This window comes from Kogia breviceps, chromosome 10 (genome assembly GCF_026419965.1).
Source record: "Kogia breviceps isolate mKogBre1 chromosome 10, mKogBre1 haplotype 1, whole genome shotgun sequence".
Lineage (NCBI taxonomy): Eukaryota > Metazoa > Chordata > Mammalia > Artiodactyla > Physeteridae > Kogia > Kogia breviceps.
The window spans coordinates 42,927,854-42,946,701 of NC_081319.1; the positions used below are offsets into that span (position 1 = coordinate 42,927,854).

At 51.4% G+C, this 18,848-nt stretch overlaps 1 protein-coding gene across 4 annotated transcripts in view; it reads left to right on the top strand.

Annotated features, from left to right (window-relative positions):
* The window catches only part of ZDHHC3 (zinc finger DHHC-type palmitoyltransferase 3), a 60,723-nt gene that overhangs the window by 24,294 nt on the left and 17,581 nt on the right, over positions 1-18,848 (top strand). For all 4 annotated transcript variants that reach the window (XM_059075820.2, XM_067044516.1, XM_059075819.2 and 1 more), the window contains 4 exons: positions 4,319-4,443; positions 11,688-11,784; positions 12,446-12,527; positions 16,414-16,544. In XM_059075820.2, the coding sequence (XP_058931803.1) occupies positions 4,319-4,443; positions 11,688-11,784; positions 12,446-12,527; positions 16,414-16,544 (435 nt within the window). The remainder of the gene's footprint in view (positions 1-4,318; positions 4,444-11,687; positions 11,785-12,445; positions 12,528-16,413; positions 16,545-18,848) is intronic.

Sequence of the window (18,848 nt, forward strand, 5' to 3'; positions counted from 1 at the left end):
AAGCCTGTGTGCCACAACTATTGAGCCTGCGCTCTAGAGCCCGCAAGCCACAACTACTGAGCCCACGTGCCACGACTACTGAAGCCTGTGCACCTACTACTGAAGCCTGCTTCAGTAGGGCTCTAGAGTGCGCCTAGAGCCCGTGCTCCACAAGAGAAGCCACTGCAATGAGAAGCCAGCGCACTGCAATGAAGAGTAGTCCCCGCTCAGCACAACTAGAGAAAGCCCACATGCAGCAACAAAGACCCAACTCACCCAAAAAGATTGAAAAATTAGGGGCTTCACTGGTGGCGCAGTGGTTAAGAGTCCGCCTGCCGATTCAGGGAACACGGGTTCGTGCCCCGGTCCGGGAAGAACCCACATGCTGCGGAGTGGCTGGGCCCGTGAGCCATGGCCACTGAGCCTGTGCGTCCAGAGCCTGTGCTCCGCAACGGGAGAGGCCACAACAGTGAGAGGGCCGCATACCGCAATAAATAAATAAATAAATAAATAAAAATTAAAAATGATAAAATATGTAAGTTGTCTTCTGCTAGAGGCATAGATTCTAGACTTGGGTCTGAATCCTGCCTCCGCCACTTGTTAGTCATTTGATCTTGGGAAGTTGCTTAACTTCTCTGCTTTAGTTACCTCATCTATAATATGAGGACTACCATAGTCTCTGCCTCATAGGTTTATTGTCAGAATTAATTGACAAAGTACAGTAAAGCCCTTGGAACTGTGCCTGGCATATAAGCAATCAATAAATGTCTGTTGTATCATCACTGTTATTCAGCTTGGATTTATTGAAGACTTGCTCCATGCCAGACCCTGGGCAATTCATTAGACTACAAATTAAAGACATTGTCTCTGTCCTCCAGGAATTTACAGTCATGTAGGAAAGATCAGTGTATGCTTAAATGATAGGTGTTATAAGACAAATACAAGCTATGGTAGCACAAAGGCCGAGTGATGGTTTCTGTCTTGGGTGTAGCCTGGGGCCGTTAGAAAGAAGGCAGAGGATTTGGTCCCTGAGTGGGTTTGTTGTAGGTGCAGGAGGCAAGGATATGCTTGACAGGCTGGAGGGGAGCTGCTAATATGGATCCCTAAAAGCACAAGAGGAAGACTTGGAGAGCACAGAGCCTCTGGGAAACTCCAGGTAGTCCACAGAGTGGGACTGTCAGGGGAGGGAGGTGACACTGGAAGGGTGGTTCAGGGCTGGATCTTGGTGGCCTTGCCTGAGCCCTGCCCAGGAGCTTGGACTCTACCATGTGAAGGCTCTAAGGAGCCGGGGAAGGCTTTTAGGCAAGGGGAATAACATGATCAGATTCACATTTTAGAAAGTTAACTCTGGAAAATAGTGGGGAGAAAGGATAGAGGTGAGGCTTCAGGATACAGGGAGAGACTGGAGGCAGGAAGACCTGGGGAACTCTAGTGTCTGGGGCACACGATGATGGGGCTCAACTAAGGCTGTGAGAGTGGCATGGAGGGGAGAACATTGGATTCAGGCATCATTTGGGGCCATATTAAGTTGGTGGAGTGGGTGGAAGTGTGGGGCAGAGGGTTAGAAGAGCTGGACATGACTACTGGGTTTCTACCCCAGGTGACCGGGTAGATGATGTCTCATGGGCCAGGGAGGGGAGAATAGGAAGTACAGTTTGCGGAGAGAGTAATGGGTTCAGTTCTACCAAGTTGAATTTTGGGGGTTTGTTTTATTTTGTTTTAATGCCTTTTGAACAACCAGGTAGAAACATCTTCATCCCCAAAAGAGGTCTGAGCTGGAGCTGGTGATAGAGGAAGATTGTCTGGGGAATGCAGGATGAACAGGGAAGAGGGCTAGTGGTGGAGCCCCAAGGATCAGCCATGTCCAGGATGGGCAGGAGAGTGAGAAAGGCATAGCCCTAGAGGCAGGTGGAGACCAAGAGGGCATGGAGCAGTCACAAGAGAGTCACAGGAGGAGGGACTGGCGGGCATGAGGAGACCCAAGCAAGATGAGGGCTGGGAGCTGACCTTTGGATTTGGCCACAGGGAGTTGCTTGTTGACCTAGTGGGAGCAGTTCTGTGGTATGGAGGCAACAGGTGCCAGAGAACCATGAACTAAAGAGTCAGTGAGAGGTGAGCAGAGACAGCAAGCGTACACAACTTGGAGAAGCTTAGCTGTGAAGGGAGGAGAGCATGGAGTCTGCTCAGAGAATGAAGGGAAAGCTCTGAGGTAGAAGTATGAGCCCCTGAGGGCCCCTCGTCCTCCAGATAGTGGGTCCCTGTGGGTCAGGGATGGGAGGAGGGAGAGGAGGAGTATGGAGGGGGTTACCCCGGCAGCCTCCGTTTCCTCTGACATAGAAAAGGAAGTGGGCAAAGGTCGAGGAAGGTACTGGAAGTTTGGGCTAGCCACTGAGGGGAATGGTTGATGGAGCTTTGTCACACCTCCTGCCCCTAGATTCAAATGGATTCCACTGCGGGACCAAATATATGTTTTAGAAGCATATGAGCATTTTTATGGATGTATAGATTATTTTATGTGTTTTTAGCCTACAAGGAGAAAAGACTGGAAAACTATACTCCAAAATGTTAATAGTACTAATCTTTGGATGATCGAATCAGAGGGTGCATTCTTCCCTTTTAATTTTCTCTTCTCTATACACTTTTAAAAATCATGAGCAAGTATTACTTTGAAAATGAGGAAGAAATCAGTATGTTTTGTTCTCCCGGGGTGCAGTAATGTAGAAGCTTCAAGCCATCCCTGTGAGATATAGGAACAGGGTTAGGGGTAGAGGTAGGGGGTGTTTCTTAGTGCACGCATGACAGCAGTGGCAAAAATGTCTCAGCAGACCTTCCAACTCCCAGCCGTCTATCAAGAGTTATGCAGGGCTTCCCTGGTGGCGCAGTGGTTGAGAGTCCGCCTGCCGATGCAGGGGACACGGGTTCGTGCCCCAGTCCGGGAAGATCCCACATGCCGCGGAGTGGCTGGGCCCGTGAGCCATGGCCGCTGAGCCTGCGCGTCCGGTGCCTGTGTTCCACAACAGGAGAGGCCACAACAGTGAGAGGCCCACATACCACAAAAAAAGAAAAAAAAAAAAAAGAGTTATACAGAACAAAATCCCTTACCATGAACTAGTAGGTTCTGAAATCTGTGGAGATGAGCCCAGAAGAGCCTATTCTTTAAAAGAAAGAGAGAGAGAGAGAGATAGGGAGGAGGACTCAGCCTCAGGGGCTGGCCCAGCTGGTCTCTAGCTCTGCGAGATGGGCTCATTGGGCAGGTGGGGTCTTGCCTGGATGGGAATGAGCCTTCCAGGAGATTTGTGCAAATGGAGTCACATGGAGGAGGAACTTTTAGAAAGGCTGCACTGTTGAATGATGTCTCTGACTGTGGTCTGGAATAACAGGCAGTAATGAGAAGACCAAATGAGAGCTCCGATTGATGTTGGTTCTGTAAAGGTCTTGTAGCCCTTTATTGGGGGGGGTCTCCTGAGATTTACAGCAAGGTATGGTGGTGGGGACCTTAAAAACTGGACCTGAAAAAAAACAAAAACGACCTTAATTTAGGAAAACAGCCCTATTGCTTCATCACCTTGGGGAAACACTGTTTCTTAGTGCATTTCTCTTGTACACATGACAATAGTGACTTCCAGATGCAGTCTGTTGGCTTCAGGATCTGCAAAAGGTCACACAGTTGCTCAAACTCAATTACTTTTTTACATTAAAGAGAATTTAAACTATGACCCTCTGGGCTTTCTGCAACCTTCCCCTCTGCCTGGGCCAGCGCCCTTCCCAAGCCCCTTTTAAAAATCCACCCATCTTGGGCTTCCCTGGTGGCGCAGTGGTTGAGAATCCGCCTGCCAATGCAGGGGACACGGGTTCGTGCCCCAGTCCGGGAAGATCCCACATGCAGCGGAGCGGCTGCGCCCGTGAGCTGTGGCCGCTGAGCCTGCGCGTCCGGAGCCTCTGCTCCACAACGGGAGAGGCCACAACAATGAGAGGCCCACATACCGCAAAAAAAAAAAAAAAAAAAAAAAAAGTAGTTGATGAGTCAAATCCTCACTGTAATATTTACATAGGAAAGGATGCATTCAATGAAAACCATGTTAGTAAAATGAAAATAGAAGATCATCAGGAACAATGTAACTGTCCAGTGTAGAAAATCATTCACTTTTCCTTGGGGAAATTCTTTGTCAATAACTTATTATTGGTATTGGCATAACTCTGAACGGAACCCACATATCGCTGGGATGAATATATCCTGTCCCCATGTGTGGAATTGCTCCTTTCAAATGACCATCGCCTCTGTGGAATGTCAGAACTGAGGGAACCCCTAGCCTGACCCTGACACCTCTCTTTCTTACAGGGGGCAGTGCCCAAAGGAAATGCCACTAAAGAATTCATCGAGAGTTTACAGCTGAAGCCTGGGCAGGTGGTGTACAAGTGTCCCAAATGCTGCAGCATCAAGCCTGACCGAGCCCACCACTGCAGGTACACTGCCCCCGCCTGGGCTCCCCTCCTCACTCCCTGCGCCCCCGCCCTCCCCCTCCCTCCACGGGTGCCATCAGCAACAGGACTTCTGAACGTGCCCTGCTCTGGGCACAGAGTAACAACAGTGACTCTCCATCCTCACCTGCACAGGAGGGCAAGGGTGGGAAAGGGTGTTTGGTTTGGGCTCAGGACACTTGGCTTTGCCACACTTGCCGGAGGGCCCTGCCCAGGCCCTTGCTTGTCTCCACCCTTGTCTCCAAATCTGTAAAATGGACGGGATTCCTGCTCTTCCTACCGCACAGCTTTTTTACTTTATTAAGGGCACGTGATACAAAGCTTTAGGAAATCATTCTGTGAATGTCTAGCTCCTGACACATTTAAGGGGCAGGTGCAATTTCACTTAAATTTTATAGGAAAATGAAGGGGTTGTCCTTGAAAGAAAAGAAAGACTTTTCTTGAAAACAAAACTTCTAGAGGTCTGACAGTTGTAGAGTTCAGCCAAAAAAACCATTTCCTTGTTTTATCTATGGTGTTTTTTTCCTTTTGGTTTTCAGATTTCTTTGTTGTTTTGAGTCTTCTTGACAAAAAAAACCTTCAGCTAAATATTGCACTTTATCATGACGAGAACTTTAAATGCTAAATTATAGAAATAACGAACCTGTCACTTAGTCCCTTTTTCGCACTAGTGTGTGTTTGGGGTGGGGAGGGGCTGTGGAGGAATGAACTGGCTCCTGATGTCAGGAGGTATCGTCATCCTGAGGCTGTGGAAGCATCTGGGTTTTATGCAAGGTCTGAGCGGCTGAAAGGTGGCTTTTCTGTGTGGGCTGCACTGCCCACCTTTTGGAGGAGGGCAGTCAGTCTCAACATCCAGATGCCATGGTCAGCTCCCAACACCTGCTGTGTCTCAGGCACCTCAGCCCACCCTGTCTCATCATCATCATCCCCATGGTCACCCCCAGAGATAGCTCTGCCATAGGCATGACCCTCCCTAGATGAGGAATTAAGGCTCAAGGCGGTTAAGTGGCTGTTCCAGGGTCACACAGCTGGTGACTACAAGAGACAGGATTGGTTCCCGGTGTTTCTGGCTCCGAGTCTGGGACTCTTTCCACTAGAACTCTAGTTTGGGATGACTTGTGTAACTTGATATAACCATATGCATATTTTTCTGTATCTTCTTCTGTCTGTCTGAGAGAGCGATCTGGAGACCTCCCCAGCTAGTTGCCACTTATCAAGGGTGAGGGCCAAGGAGCATGGGCAGGGACCATGGGAACTGCCATCTCCTGTGGGGTTTTCTGTGTCTGGGTCAGCTTGTTTCTGAAATCTGTATTAGAAACTAATTAAAGCTTTCTTCTTGTGCCTGAGATGGAGGCATCAGTCTAGCCTTTTCCTGCTACCCCGAGGCTCGAGAAGCCAGCTCTTTTCATCCCCTGGGTGATGTGATTCCTCTGGGCACATTCCTCCAGTGTGGTGGAGCGGGCTCCTGCCTTGAAGTTGGAGAGGTCAGCATTGGAAAGGCAACGCTGTCCCTGTCACACTGGGGACTGTGGGCCAGGCACCACATCTCTTAGAACCTCAACTTTCTCCTTTGTAAAAATGGGTGTTCCTCCTTAGCTTGTGAGGATTAAGTATGAATATCTATCTGTTAATGGAGGAATGTGTGAGCATTTGAGATGTGCTGGGTTTATATAGGCTGGACCAGAAACAGGGAAGTTTGAACTTTATAGAAAGAAGTTGGGTGACCACAGTGGTTCTTTTCTTTTTCCTCCCTGAGCCCTTGGCAACCTCCACCGCCTGGCATTTTCCTCACCACACCCCCCTCCTTGTCTCTCTCCCCAGGATGATCCAAGGGAGGTATTCTTGAGTGCTAATAAACAAATCAGCTTGAGCAAAACAAGAGCTGCTGATTCAGATGAACTTGAGTGAGGATGCCTGTGCGTCACCTGTTCCTTTGTCAGGAAATGTATGCTGACACCTGCTCCTTTGTGATGGCTTGTGGTGGCCCAGGCCATCTGGGGACCCATGGTTTTGGATAAGCAAAATCCCCAGCACACCAAACAGAGCTGGGTTTGTGACTGGTTGAGCCAAGGGGCTTGCTGCCCTAGTAGAGAAAGTTGGTGTCAGTCTTCCTGCTCAGGTGAAGGGGCATGTGTTTGTGCCCAGCTCTTTGCCTCCTCTCCTCCCAGTAGTGTCCATGGAATTTTTTTTTTTTTTTTTTTTGCGGTATGCGGGCCTCTCACTGTTGTGGCCTCTCCCGTTGCGGAGCACAGGCTCCGGACGCACAGGCTCCGCGGCCATGGCTCACGGGCTTAGTTGCTCCGCGGCATGTGGGATCTTCCCGGACCAGGGCACGAACCCGTGTCTCCTGCATCCGCAGGCGGATTCTCAACCACTGCGCCACCAGGGAAGCCCCGTGTCCATGGAATTTAAAACTCTTTTCCCTGAGCTCTGATGGGTACCACAAATATTCCCTGACCTCGCACTTGTAGGTGTTCCTTCCAGCCTGGTGATACGTGGCTGGGTCTTCCTTCCAAGCAGGCTCCTTTCATCCTGGCGTTGAGGATCATGGAAGCCTGTGGAAATCCTTGGGGTGGGTGGGTCATGCTAACGGGGACAGCCAAGGTGTTAGGCTTCTGTGTTAGGTTCTTCTTGCACAGGCGGTGGAGATTAGGCTTATGTGTTAGGTTCTTGCACAGGCGGTGGAGACCTCTGACCTTGGCAAAGCCTCACACCCCTCCCCACCACCCAACAAACACACACACACTTGAGATGAGACAGTTGGGGACTGCTTAGGGCCCCTGCCAGCATGTTTATCAGTTATCAGATAAATTTATATTGCACTAGCATTGGTTTTAAAGCATTTTACACACATCATCTCTAACCCTGAGAGAGCAGGGCTAGTTCTACAGAGGGTGGTTTGGAGAAGCTAAGTTTCTTTGCCCAGAGCCCAAAGTGGTGATCTGAGAGAAGTGTTCTTTCCACTGGCCTTACCCTGTTTGGGCACTGCCTTACCCCACATTGTCTGAGCTGGGGCCAGGATGTTATAGATGCCTTTTTTGCTTATAATTTTAATCATAGTGAATGAGGTGTGAGATGAAAACCTGTATGGGGAGCGTGGTCCCCTTGGTACCTCCTTGCTATGTTTTTTTCTCTTCCTCTACTGTGGCATCCCAGCCTGAGGTGGTAGAGCCCAGTTCCCCATTTATAGTGTCAGAGCCTTCACTCCTCCAACCCTTGCTAAGCGGGGCCCCAGGCTTGGCTCTGGGCTGTAGTGGTGGATGGGACATGGCCCTGACCCAGGGGGCCTCCCGCCCAGGCAGGGTAGATGCACTTGTCTGCCGTGACACAGTTTGGTGAGTGCTGCTGTAGGGAGAGTCACAGGGCCATCACTTAGGGTGGGCAAGAGGACCTCAGCCTGCTCCTTGGGGGCTGAGTGCCAAGGAAGGACCCTTGTGCCTCCCTGGAGAGGGAGCATGAGCCCCAGGGAACCTGAATGCACACGATCCGGTGAGCTTGTTGGGCTCTTCCAAGCTTGCAAAGGAAGTGCTCTGGGGACTGAAAATGGTAGGGAACCTGGAGGAAAAGGAGAGAAGCATCCTCCCTGTTGTAAAACCAGGATTTAAAAAGGCAGGGGCGGGGGTGGGGGAGACTTCCCTGATGGTGCAGTGGTTAAGAATCCTCCTGCCAATGCAGGGGACACGGGTCCAAGCCCTGGTCCGGGAAGATTCCACATGCCGCGGAGCAGCTAAGCCCATGCGCCACAACTGCTGACCCTTTGCTCTAGAGCCCCGAGCCACAACTACTGAGCCTATGTGCCATAACTACTGAAGCCTGCATGCTCTAGGGCTCACGTGCCACAACTACTGAAGCCCACGTGCCACAACTACTGAAGCCCACGCACCTAGAGTCCGTGCTCTGCAGCAAGAGAAGCCACCGCAATGAGAAGCCCGTGCGCCGCAGCAAAGAGTAGCCCCTACTTGCCGCAACTTGAGAAAGCCCGCGCACAGCCAAAAATAAATTAAACAAACAAACAAACAAACAAACAAAAGTGAGGACTTCCCTGGTGGCGCAGTGGTTGAGAGTCTGCCTGCCAATGCAGGGGACACGGGTTCAAGCCCAGATCTGGGAAGATCCCACATGCCGCGGAGCAACAAAGCCCGTGAGACACAACTACTGAGCCTGTGCGTCTGGAGGCTATGCTCCGCAACAAGAGAGGCCGTGACAGTGAGAGGCCCGCGCACCTCGATGAATAGTGGCCCCCGCTCGCAGCAACTAGAGAAAGCCCGCGCACAGAAACGAAGACCCAACACAGCCAAAAATAAATAAATAAATAAAACTTTTTTAAAATGGGAGGGGCCTGGGAAACCCTGAAGGTAGGAACACCCCAGATACCTCCATTGGGGACATTTGGTCTTTTTAGCAACTGCCATTGAATGCTTAGGACATGTCTGTGTCCACAGCATCTCGCACGGGAGACGCTGGAGTTGGTGCAAGAGAGGAGTGCAGGCAGGAGCCTCAGGGAAGGTGGATTTTGCCAGGAGGCAAGAGTGGAGAAAGGGCCCTCTGGGAGCCTTCCCTGGCTGCTGTGCTTGAGCTGCCCTGCTGTGTCTGGGGAGGGGACACCAGTGAGCCCACTGTGCTGTGGGGACTGGGAAGAAGACTGACTCTGAGGTGGCTGATTCCCAGTGGGGTGTCAGGGGTTGTGGAAAGCTCACATTTTTTCTTCCTCCCCCTGAGGGCTGGTGCCTGAGATGAAATAGCCAGGCAGGTGTGGGCAGTCACCCCCTGGGCCTGGAGCATCCTTCACTTGGGCCACTGAGGGACCAGGCCTTGCCCTTGGTGCTCTCCAGGCCCCAGCCGCAGAGCTGTTCAGGCTTGGTGTTTTGTGAGCCGTGGGTCAGTTAGCCTGTAAACAGGACCTCCAGCCACATGCGTGGATGGACCTCCACCACTCACGTGCACTGCCACCTGCCCCAGGAGCCTACTTCTGAACAACTCTGTAAGCCGGAGGGAGAGGTGCCATCTTGGCATTTCCTGTCTTTGCAAATAGAAAACTCAGAGACCAACACTCTGGACAATTTTTGCAGCTCTCAGTGGGCTGTACTCCTGCCTGCTCCCAGAAGGATGAGTAGTGTTCTAATTTGGCTGCCCAGTGAAACTTAGCCTATTGTGAAACCCAGCTTCCCAGGGTTCACACCTGGCCTCTTCAGAGAGGCTGGGAGGGGAGAGCAAAGGACAGATTTGCTTAATCTCTTAGACAGCTTTCAGAGGATGTCAGGCCATTTGGCACCTCTCTGCTGCTGAGCAAACACTGCCTCAGAGCACCCACCTGAAACCCCTTTTACAAAGAAGTAAAGTGGAAGAAAAACTGCTCAAGAGTCCAGAGCAGGGAGGTGGTTACCCTCAGTTCCCCAGACAGGGAGGGGATTAAGAAACCCCAGAGCTGAGGAAGGACATACAAGACATGGGCTACAGGGATGGTTCCATGGTGGGAATGTGTTGGCTGAGGCCCAGAATGCAGGGAGCTTTACTTCCTACTTGTCTGTACTTTCAAGATTGTACACTGGGAACAAGTGTTACCTATTCTTTCATTCATTCATTCAAATTGGTAACATACACACACACACACACACACACACACACACACACACACACACACACACAGAGAGAGAGATTGATTGATCAAGTAATGGAGTTGCTGGTACCTGGCTTTCTCTTTCTGCCCTCCATGCCCCTTTCATGCGTCCTTTTCTTACCCCGCCTTTCTGGCTCGCAAGGAGATTTCTGGAGCTGGGTCAGCATCTCTGAAATGTGCCCATTCCCCATATGCCTGTGTTATCATGACCCTTTGAAGCTGTGGGAAGAACAAGGGTGGGGACTACAATGACCCCACCACTCGTCTGGGCCAGCGTGTGTTCTCACTTTCTCTTATAACGGTACTCACATCCTGTGGGGGGCAGAGGAGGTCCCAGGTCTGCCTTACCACCAGAGCTCATGCCATGCTTAGAAAAGCCCACACCTCCCCCTTGGGGTGCAGGTGAGCCCTCCTTCAGAGTGGTCTGTGCTTCCTGGCCTGCGGTCTGAGAACAGCTCACCTCCATGCCCAGAACAGCTCCTTCTGTGCCATCCCTGCCCTGTCTGTGGGTCAGCCAGAGCTCAGCGAGCACTGTGTGTGAGCACAAGGCAGCCTTCTCTTCAGCAGGCCCCTGAGCCAACCCTTCCCCCAGGGCCCACCCACTACAGCCCACTTCAGTAAGAACCTGAGATAAAGTTGGTTATGGAAACTAGTAGAAAGAAAAGCTGCTGTGAACTAAGGGACTGTCAAAAATATATATAATTCTATTATTTCCAAGCTTGTATTTATAGTATTTCAAACTGTTTTGAACAAACACTGCCTCCAAGATAAATGTTAGGGAGCCTATTTTAATGAATTGAGAAAGAAACAATTTTTGATGAGCCCAGCTATTGGCAAATGGGTCTTCCTGAACTTGAGCTTTGGGAGTAGTTGCTTTTGAGGCCCCATTAGCCTTGTGCTCTTGTTTCAGATTCTTATTTGTATGGTCCAAAAAGCAGTGGGGAAGGCATTTGCTATCAAATAACAAAGCTTCAAACAGTCTCAGTCTAAAAGTTATCCCAGTAACAAGTTAGTAATTTGCAAATTAGTGGGATTTCTGATCAACACTTAAGGTCAAATGACTTTTCTGCTGTTTTGGGCTAAGTGGATATTATCTTAGAGCTGAAAGGTCCTTAGAGGGAGACTTCCTGCCGCCATGTGACACACGGCTCCTGACCCCACTCTGAACTCTTCTAGAGCTCTCTCTCCTCAGCCGCACTCTGGGAGGTTCCCTGGTCAGGTTTTTGGTCTTTGGGGGGAAATTAGGAGCAGCTGTATCCCATCTTATCCTGTCAAGTTTTTGAAAGTGCTTCTTCTTTCTGTCCTCTCAGTAAACCAAATTCTCAGCCCACTGTTACCTCAGGAGAGCAGTCTCTTTCTCAGCCATGTCAGTTCCAGCCTGTTTTTATGTGAAACAATATAAGAGGGCTTGGAGGTGGATAACTGTCCTCCTGTTTGGAATGATTGTGACCCTGGAGGCCCTGGCCCTGCCTTCCAAGCCCCTTGCAAAAACATTGGGTAGCGCCCTAGAGGCCACTTGCCAGGAGTGGTGCAGGAGCATGGGTTTTGAGTCCCCTCGACCCTCCCACCTCCGCGAGGACCCCCCTAAAGATCTGCCTTGCGGCTCTTTCAGTGTTTGTAAGCGGTGCATTCGGAAGATGGACCATCACTGTCCCTGGGTCAATAACTGTGTTGGCGAGAACAACCAGAAGTACTTCGTCCTGTTTACAGTAAGTCAGCTTCAGAGTTCTGCCCCACCCTCTGTGAAGCAATGGAGAGCTCTGTTCCTTTGAAAATTGACAGCACTCACAGTGTTCTTTGCTGCTGTTCAGAATAGTGCCTGGCCACGCAGACCTCCGCCTTTCTGCCAGAGCTCTCCTTGGTTCAACAAGTGCCTGTTCCTGTGCCCTTCACTTGAGCATCTAGAAAATTGACTCAAGTTGATTAGCTATAAGTAAGGGCCCTGTTCTGTGCCCCCATGCCTGGTGTCCGACCTAAGTAGCTAAAGAAGGCGGCAACCCTCCCTCAGCTGCAGGTTGGTGGAGTGTATCTAGCCTGAGGGCTGGAGGGGCCAATGGCAGTCAGGGCCCTGACCTGTCAAGTGAGGAGCAGCCGGCCTGGAGCCCCCAGGGCAGCCCAGGTCACACCTGGTGACACATGCTTGTTTCTGTTCTTGTCCCCCACGCTCCCAGTGAATGGCCGCTCACCTCAGACCCAGGCCTGGGGGCGGGGGACCAGTGGGGAAATCACCAGATGCCTCTCTGGCCCCCCTCCTGCTCAGCCCTCAGCCTAAGTGTTCCTGAATGGGAGGTTCCAAGCACCCCGTCCCGGGAGCCTGCACGGCCAGAAGGTTCTCACAACAATGGCGTCTGCACTGCTTTCCTGTTTCAGATGTACATAGCTCTCATTTCGTTGCACGCCCTCATCATGGTGGGATTCCACTTCCTGCATTGCTTTGAAGAGGATTGGACAAGTGAGTATGTGCCAGGGCTTCCCTCCTGGCTGCGGGGGGTGCGTGACCCAAGCAGGGTGGGCTCTTTGTTTCCATCTTGGTGCCATTTTATTAGATCTCTTGCAAGCCTATGGACCTATCAGGGAAAAAACAGCAGAGGCCCAAATATCTCTTCATGAAAAACAGCAGCCCCTTAAAGTCAGTTCCATAGGTAAGGTAGTGAGTTGGATAGACCCTCTAGCCTAAGTGGGCCCAGGGAAAATGCAGGCCCCCAGCAGGGAGATGCATTCCCTGGAGTGGAGCTGTGCCTGCAGAGAGAGCTTTTGCTTCCATGTCTTTAAGCGAGGAGCTTTAATTGAAGGTCATTTTATTCCAACCTTGCAGAAATCCTTTTTTTTTTTTTTTTTTTTTTTTTTCTGTACGCGGGCCTCTCATTGTTGTGGCCTCTCCGTCGTGGAGCACAGGCTCCGGACGCGCAGTCTCAGTGGCCATGGCTCACGGGCCCAGCTGCTCTGCGGCATGTGGGATCTTCCCGGACCGGGGCACGAACCCGCGACCCCTGCATCGGCAGGCGGACTCTCAACCACTGCGCCACCAGGGAAGCCCCAGAAATCCATTTTTAACTTTCTGGCTAGGACATGGATGGTTTTTGTTAATTTTTTTTTTTTTTTTTTTTTTTTTTGTGGTGGTTGTTTTTTTTAACTGCTTAATCACCAATTTACATTAAGATTATAGACAAATTCTTCTGGCTTTTGAAGTATCTCATTTAAATGTGCAAATGCTGAGGAAGGAACAACAACAACATTGCATAAATCCTGAGGGAAAAATATAGATGCTGAAAAAAATAAATAAAATTTAAATTTTTTTAAAGAAGAATAAAAATAAGTTATAAGAAAACAATTTTTAATACAGTAGTCCCCCCTTATCTGCAGGGGTTATGTTCCAAGACCCCCAGTGGAATGCCTGAAACCTCAGATAGTACAGAACACTATATATATATATATATACCATGTTTTTTCCTATACATACATACCTATGATGAAGTTTAATTTATAAATTAGGCACAGTAAGAGAGTATCTGAATTGCCAGCATCACTGCTTTAGTATTTTGGGGCCATTATTAAGTAGAATAAGGGTTACTTGAACACAAGCACTGTGATACCACGGTAGTTGATTTGGTAACCGAGGTAGTATGTAGCATATGCAACATGGACATGCTGGACAAAGCGATGGTTCACGTCCCAGGTGGACAGAGCAAGATGGCGTGAGATTTCATCACACTACTCAGAACGGTTTGTACTTTAAAACTTATGGATTGTTTATTTCTGGAATTTGCCATTTAATATTTTTGCACTGAGGTTGACTACAGGTAAATGAAACTGCAGAAAGCAAAACCAAGGATAAGGGGAAGACTACTACAGATACTGGAGGAATTAAGAGAGGCCACCTGCTGGGCTCCATCTTTCACACATACATCTGTGAGACACATCTTGAGCAGAAACATCGTATTTTCATTCTTTTTCCATTGATTGGTCCCCCTCTTCATTTCATCATTTTTTAGGAGTTTTGCTCTTCCTGCACATACTGACTTCTTAGGCTTTTTCTTGCTATTATTTCCCCCAGAACTTGTGAGGCTGTGAAAAGGACAGTATCTTTAGCTGCCAACCAGATATTAAGGGGCTTTCCCTATCTCTGTAGTTTGCATCTGCCCCCTTCTACAGTAAGTCCGTTACATACGAACACGTTCTGTTCTGAGAGCGCGTTCATATGTCCAATTTGTTTGTTAAATCCAACAAAGTTAGCCTAGGTACCCAACTAACGTAATTGGACATGTGAACACATGTTCACATCTTTGAAAGTTTGCAACTTGAAGGTTTGTATGTAGGGCACTTAGTGTATCTCCCCAGTTCTGCCCCCATCTCTGCCTGGCTTGACCTCATCTAGGGAAAGAGAAACTCCATGGGTATTAGTCACCTCAGGCTGCCATAACAAGATAGCACAGACTGGGAGGCTTAAACATTTATTCCTCGCAGTCTGGGAGGCTGGAAAGTCCAAGATCACGGTACCAGCCAATTCCATTCCTGGTGAGGACCCTTTTCCTGGCTTGTAGACCGCCCTCTCCTCTTGTGTCCTCACATGGCAGAGAGAGAAAAGCAAGCTCTCTGGTGTCTCTTTTCATAAGAGCACTAATCCTATCACGAGGGCCCTACCCTCATGACCTCTTCCAACCCTCATTACCTCCCAAGGGCCCTGGCTCCAAATAATATCACTTGGGGGTTAGGGCTTTGGCATGTGAATTTCGGGGGGTGGTTCACAATTTAGTCCATAACACCATGTCTCCCCATTTTCGTGACTGCCACAGTTCCAGCCCAAGCTAGAGAGGGGAAGGTCAGGCTGTTAGTGAGAGCTCATAGTCAGGAGTTGGTACAGGATCCATGCCCACCCTGTCTGTCTTGTCCTGCCCACCACCCTGACCAGCCCAGAAGCCAGGGAGATACCTGCCCCAGCTGTGGCCACCCAGGGCCAGTCCATCAGGCTGCTGGACCACCCTAAGCACACCCTGCCTAGCAAGGAACCAAGAAGGGAAGTCATGTGGAGGTGTTAAGTTCTGAGGAAGATGTGGGGAGATAAGGCATTTAGACAAGATGCTCTTACCCTGCCACCCATTCAGTGCTGGTGTGTCTCTAAGCTCATTCCAGATTTATGTCCTTTTCCTCTCCTGACATTCCTGTGAGGGAGCTAGCTGGGCAGCTTGGAGGGGGCACTTACTCCCTGAATTCCCAGAGCCCAGCTCTGCCCTGCAGGATCAGACCCCTCCTGTCAGGAAAACAGGCCAGAGCACTGGAAGAGCCAGAAACATGGGCCACGGCCTGGGTGTGACAGGCCCGGCAGCTGTTGGCAAGGGCAGGCAGGAGTCCTTGGGTAGTCAGTGCCAACCAAGGGGCCTGGACCAGTGCCACAATTGGGGCCCCCGTCTCCCAAGGTGGTCCAGGGCTCTCCTGAGAAGCTGCCTTGATGGTGAAGAGCCAGAAAAGGGGTCCTCTGCCTGCTCACCCCCCACCATCTCCCTCAGCACCTCTGCTTTTCAGTGGGCTGGGTTTCTGACTTAGACTCTGCTCAGACAAAGGATTCTGCTGCCTAAAAGAAAACCACACATCTGGTCAAACTTCACTGCTCTACAGTGGAGGGAGCAGAGGCCTGGAGAGGGACAAGGACTTGTCTCGGGTCACACCCAGGTCAGGATGGGGTCGTAGTAGGGGCCAGGGGAGTGAAAGTGTCTGCTCTGGGCCAGGTGGCTCTTCTGTCAACTCCCCAGCTTCAGGACTGACTGTCTCAGGGATTCAGATGCTCCTGAGAGCGGGCCTTCCCCGTGGGGCTTACTGGGTCAGGCCAAGCCCCAGCACTTAGACTGCCCCCCCTGCCGAGCTTTAGATCCCACAGCCACTGAGTGATCCTCCAGATCTGCCTTTTCCTCTCACCCATGAGCAGACAGAGGCACAGGAATGCCCAGAAAACCCACAGCCAAACCAGGCCTGGACTGAGGCCCCTCCACCTGTGCAACCTGCGTTTTGCTCTCTGAGGAGAGGAGGTTCTCCCTGTGGTGTCATCAGGCCTTCGTGCCTCAGCTCTGAGTCCTTTCTGGTCCTTCCAGGCCATGCTGGGTACTGTGCTTGGCACCAGGATGCAGACATCCATGCTGTCCAAGAAGAGGGACGGAGAGCAAGGAGTGGTGTGTGTGAGGGAGGGGAAGCCGACCAGGTCCAGCCTGCTGAGGAGGGCTTTCCTGAGGGAGAGTGGTGCGGCCAGGTGTGGGAGAGGACGGCCCCTGCCATGGCCTCGAAGCCAGAGAAGAGCCCTGGGGGTGGCGAGGGACAGCCCTGAGCCCCACGTGTCCCTTCTCTTTCAGAGTGCAGCTCCTTCTCGCCACCTACCACAGTAATCCTCCTCATCCTCCTGTGCTTCGAGGGGCTGCTCTTCCTCATTTTCACATCAGTCATGTTTGGGACCCAGGTGCATTCCATCTGCACGGATGAGACGGTAAGCAAGCAGGCAGCCTGCTCACCACCTACCTCCACAGCTGGGGTTGGGGGAGGGCTGCTTGCAGGCCAGACCTGGGAGCCCAGCGACCAGGCCCTGGGTGTGCAGGGCACATTCCTTCGTTTGTAGTGACTCGGGATCTTCTTCCTCCCCACTTGGGACTGGCACTCACATCATACCAGGAGTGGGGGGGGGGTGCGCAGCCTCGGCAAAGGGTTCCCTTTTGTTACGAGCCCTTCCACCTTCCCGTGATGGTTCTGTCTTGTACACGGCTCTGGGTCAGGCATTCTGCTAGGCACTGGGATGCCCTTCCCATCCAGTGGCCACAGGCTTGGAGACAGGTGGTGGACAAAGGGCACCCTGACCCAGGTGGCACAGACAGGGTCGGCTTCCCACAGAAGGTGCCTTCACGAACAGGTCCCGAGGGTGTTGTCAGGAGACAGCCCAGCTTGGGCCCTCAGAGCAGTGGGCAGCAAGGCCCGGCTCTGATCCTCATCTGCTGCCTTCTACCTGCCCCCACCTTCTGCCCTGCTCACAGCTCCTTCTCTGGGAGCTTCAAAGCTGCTGGCTCGGCCGAGCTGGAGCCCATACCCCTGGTGCCACTGCCACTACCTCTCAACCTTCCTAAGGTGTCCAAAAGCCTCCAGGTGGTCAGTCCGTGGCTGTGATGTGGGCATTTCTTCCCTGTTTGGGTTTGGGGTCTGGGTAAGGGGCCCCAGGAGGAAGGGGCAACCCTTAGCTCTGGGGTAAGGTCATGAGTCCGTCCTGGCTTCCCAAGGTCCCCTTCAGGTAGCAGCTCTCAACAATCGTCTAGGGTTCTTTGGGGGAACTTCGGCCGATTGGGTAGTCAGCCTTAGATGGAGGCTCGTAGGAAGACTCAGTTGTTGCTGCTGCTGCTGAGGCCCCATCCCTGTGGGTGTGGAAATTCAGCATGTGGAGAAAGACGATGCTGCCGGCTGCCAAGGCACCACCATTTGGATCTGGGGCAATTCCCCGTGGTTTAGAAGGTTGGGTGCCTCTCAGCACCTTTTTTCTTTTGTAAGCATTCATATCATTATAAAAGAGTGTCTGTAAAAATAGTAGCCAATGCTGTAGATCCACCTGTGTATCCATGCAGTAAATGTGACAAACTTCTCTGCGTAAGACCTGCAGGGAACCCAGAGGTGACTATCTGGCCCTACCCGCTGTAGGGACACCCCCAGGCCACACAAGCCATAGTCTGGGGGAGCTGGAAGGAACACTCTCATGGCTCTGGTCCTAGTTGTTCTTCCCCCTCAAGGCTATTCCTAAAGGGAGTCACATTGAAAGGAAAGGAGAAAGAAGCCAAGGGCCTGCAGCTCATGGGAAAGGGCATCTTACGCTTGGCCTGTATTGTCCCAGGGCCCTAGGCTGTGAACCGAGACTCAGACTGGGCTGTCCCCTCAGGCCCCACCCCTGCTCCTCCACCTCACAGAGACCACAGCAGACAGACCCCTGGCCAGGCTCCTGCCAGGCTGCTTCTCCCATGTCCTCCGGCCCCACCCGCTGACCAGCTCCTTCAGGAGAAGGGAAAAGGGAGGGATCAGCCTGCTCCCCCAGGCCACATTTTTCTTGCGAGACTTGGCCAGGGGGTGGTGCGGGCTCTTTGACAACTGCTGAGGTGGCCTTGGGTCACACTTCTCCCCAAAGGAGCACAGGAAGGCCTTTGCCGGGACTGAGGCTGAGGCTGAGCGGTCTGTCCGTGCGGCCCTTCTAACCTATACTAATCCCTCTCCTTCCTCCTCTGTGGTGACCTCTCCCTCCTGTTCACCTCCTCCACTGTGCCTCGCCAGTCCCGCTAAGCAGAGCGCTCCTTGGCCTCCCAGGCTGGGGGGCCTAACAGCACCAGAGCTGGTCCTTTGACTTGGTTCTTTTTTTTGTCTGCAAAGTGGTCATAGTAGCTTCAGACTTACCATGAACCGATCCCAAATTAATGGCCATCCTTGGCTATCATGATCTCAAGCTCCCCGCCAGCTGAGGCTTCCTGCGCCCCAGCCTTCACAGTGCTCCCACACACACAGCTCAGAGCCAGGCCTGAAGTGCCTCTGCAGACCCAGCAAGGACTCACTTAACAAAACACTGGATTGCACAACTAGGAACAGTGACTTAGGGGCCTGCTGACTTTGCTCATTTGTCCCTTCCTTCCTGGAGGGACTTATACATACGTGCCTATGTGCCCACCCCCCGCAAAAGATATGATTTTTTTTCTTTAGCACTTTCTATGAGAGAAAGAGAAGAAAAATGTACTGTGTAGATAAGCTTCATGGCTTTAAAAAGGAAGTGTTT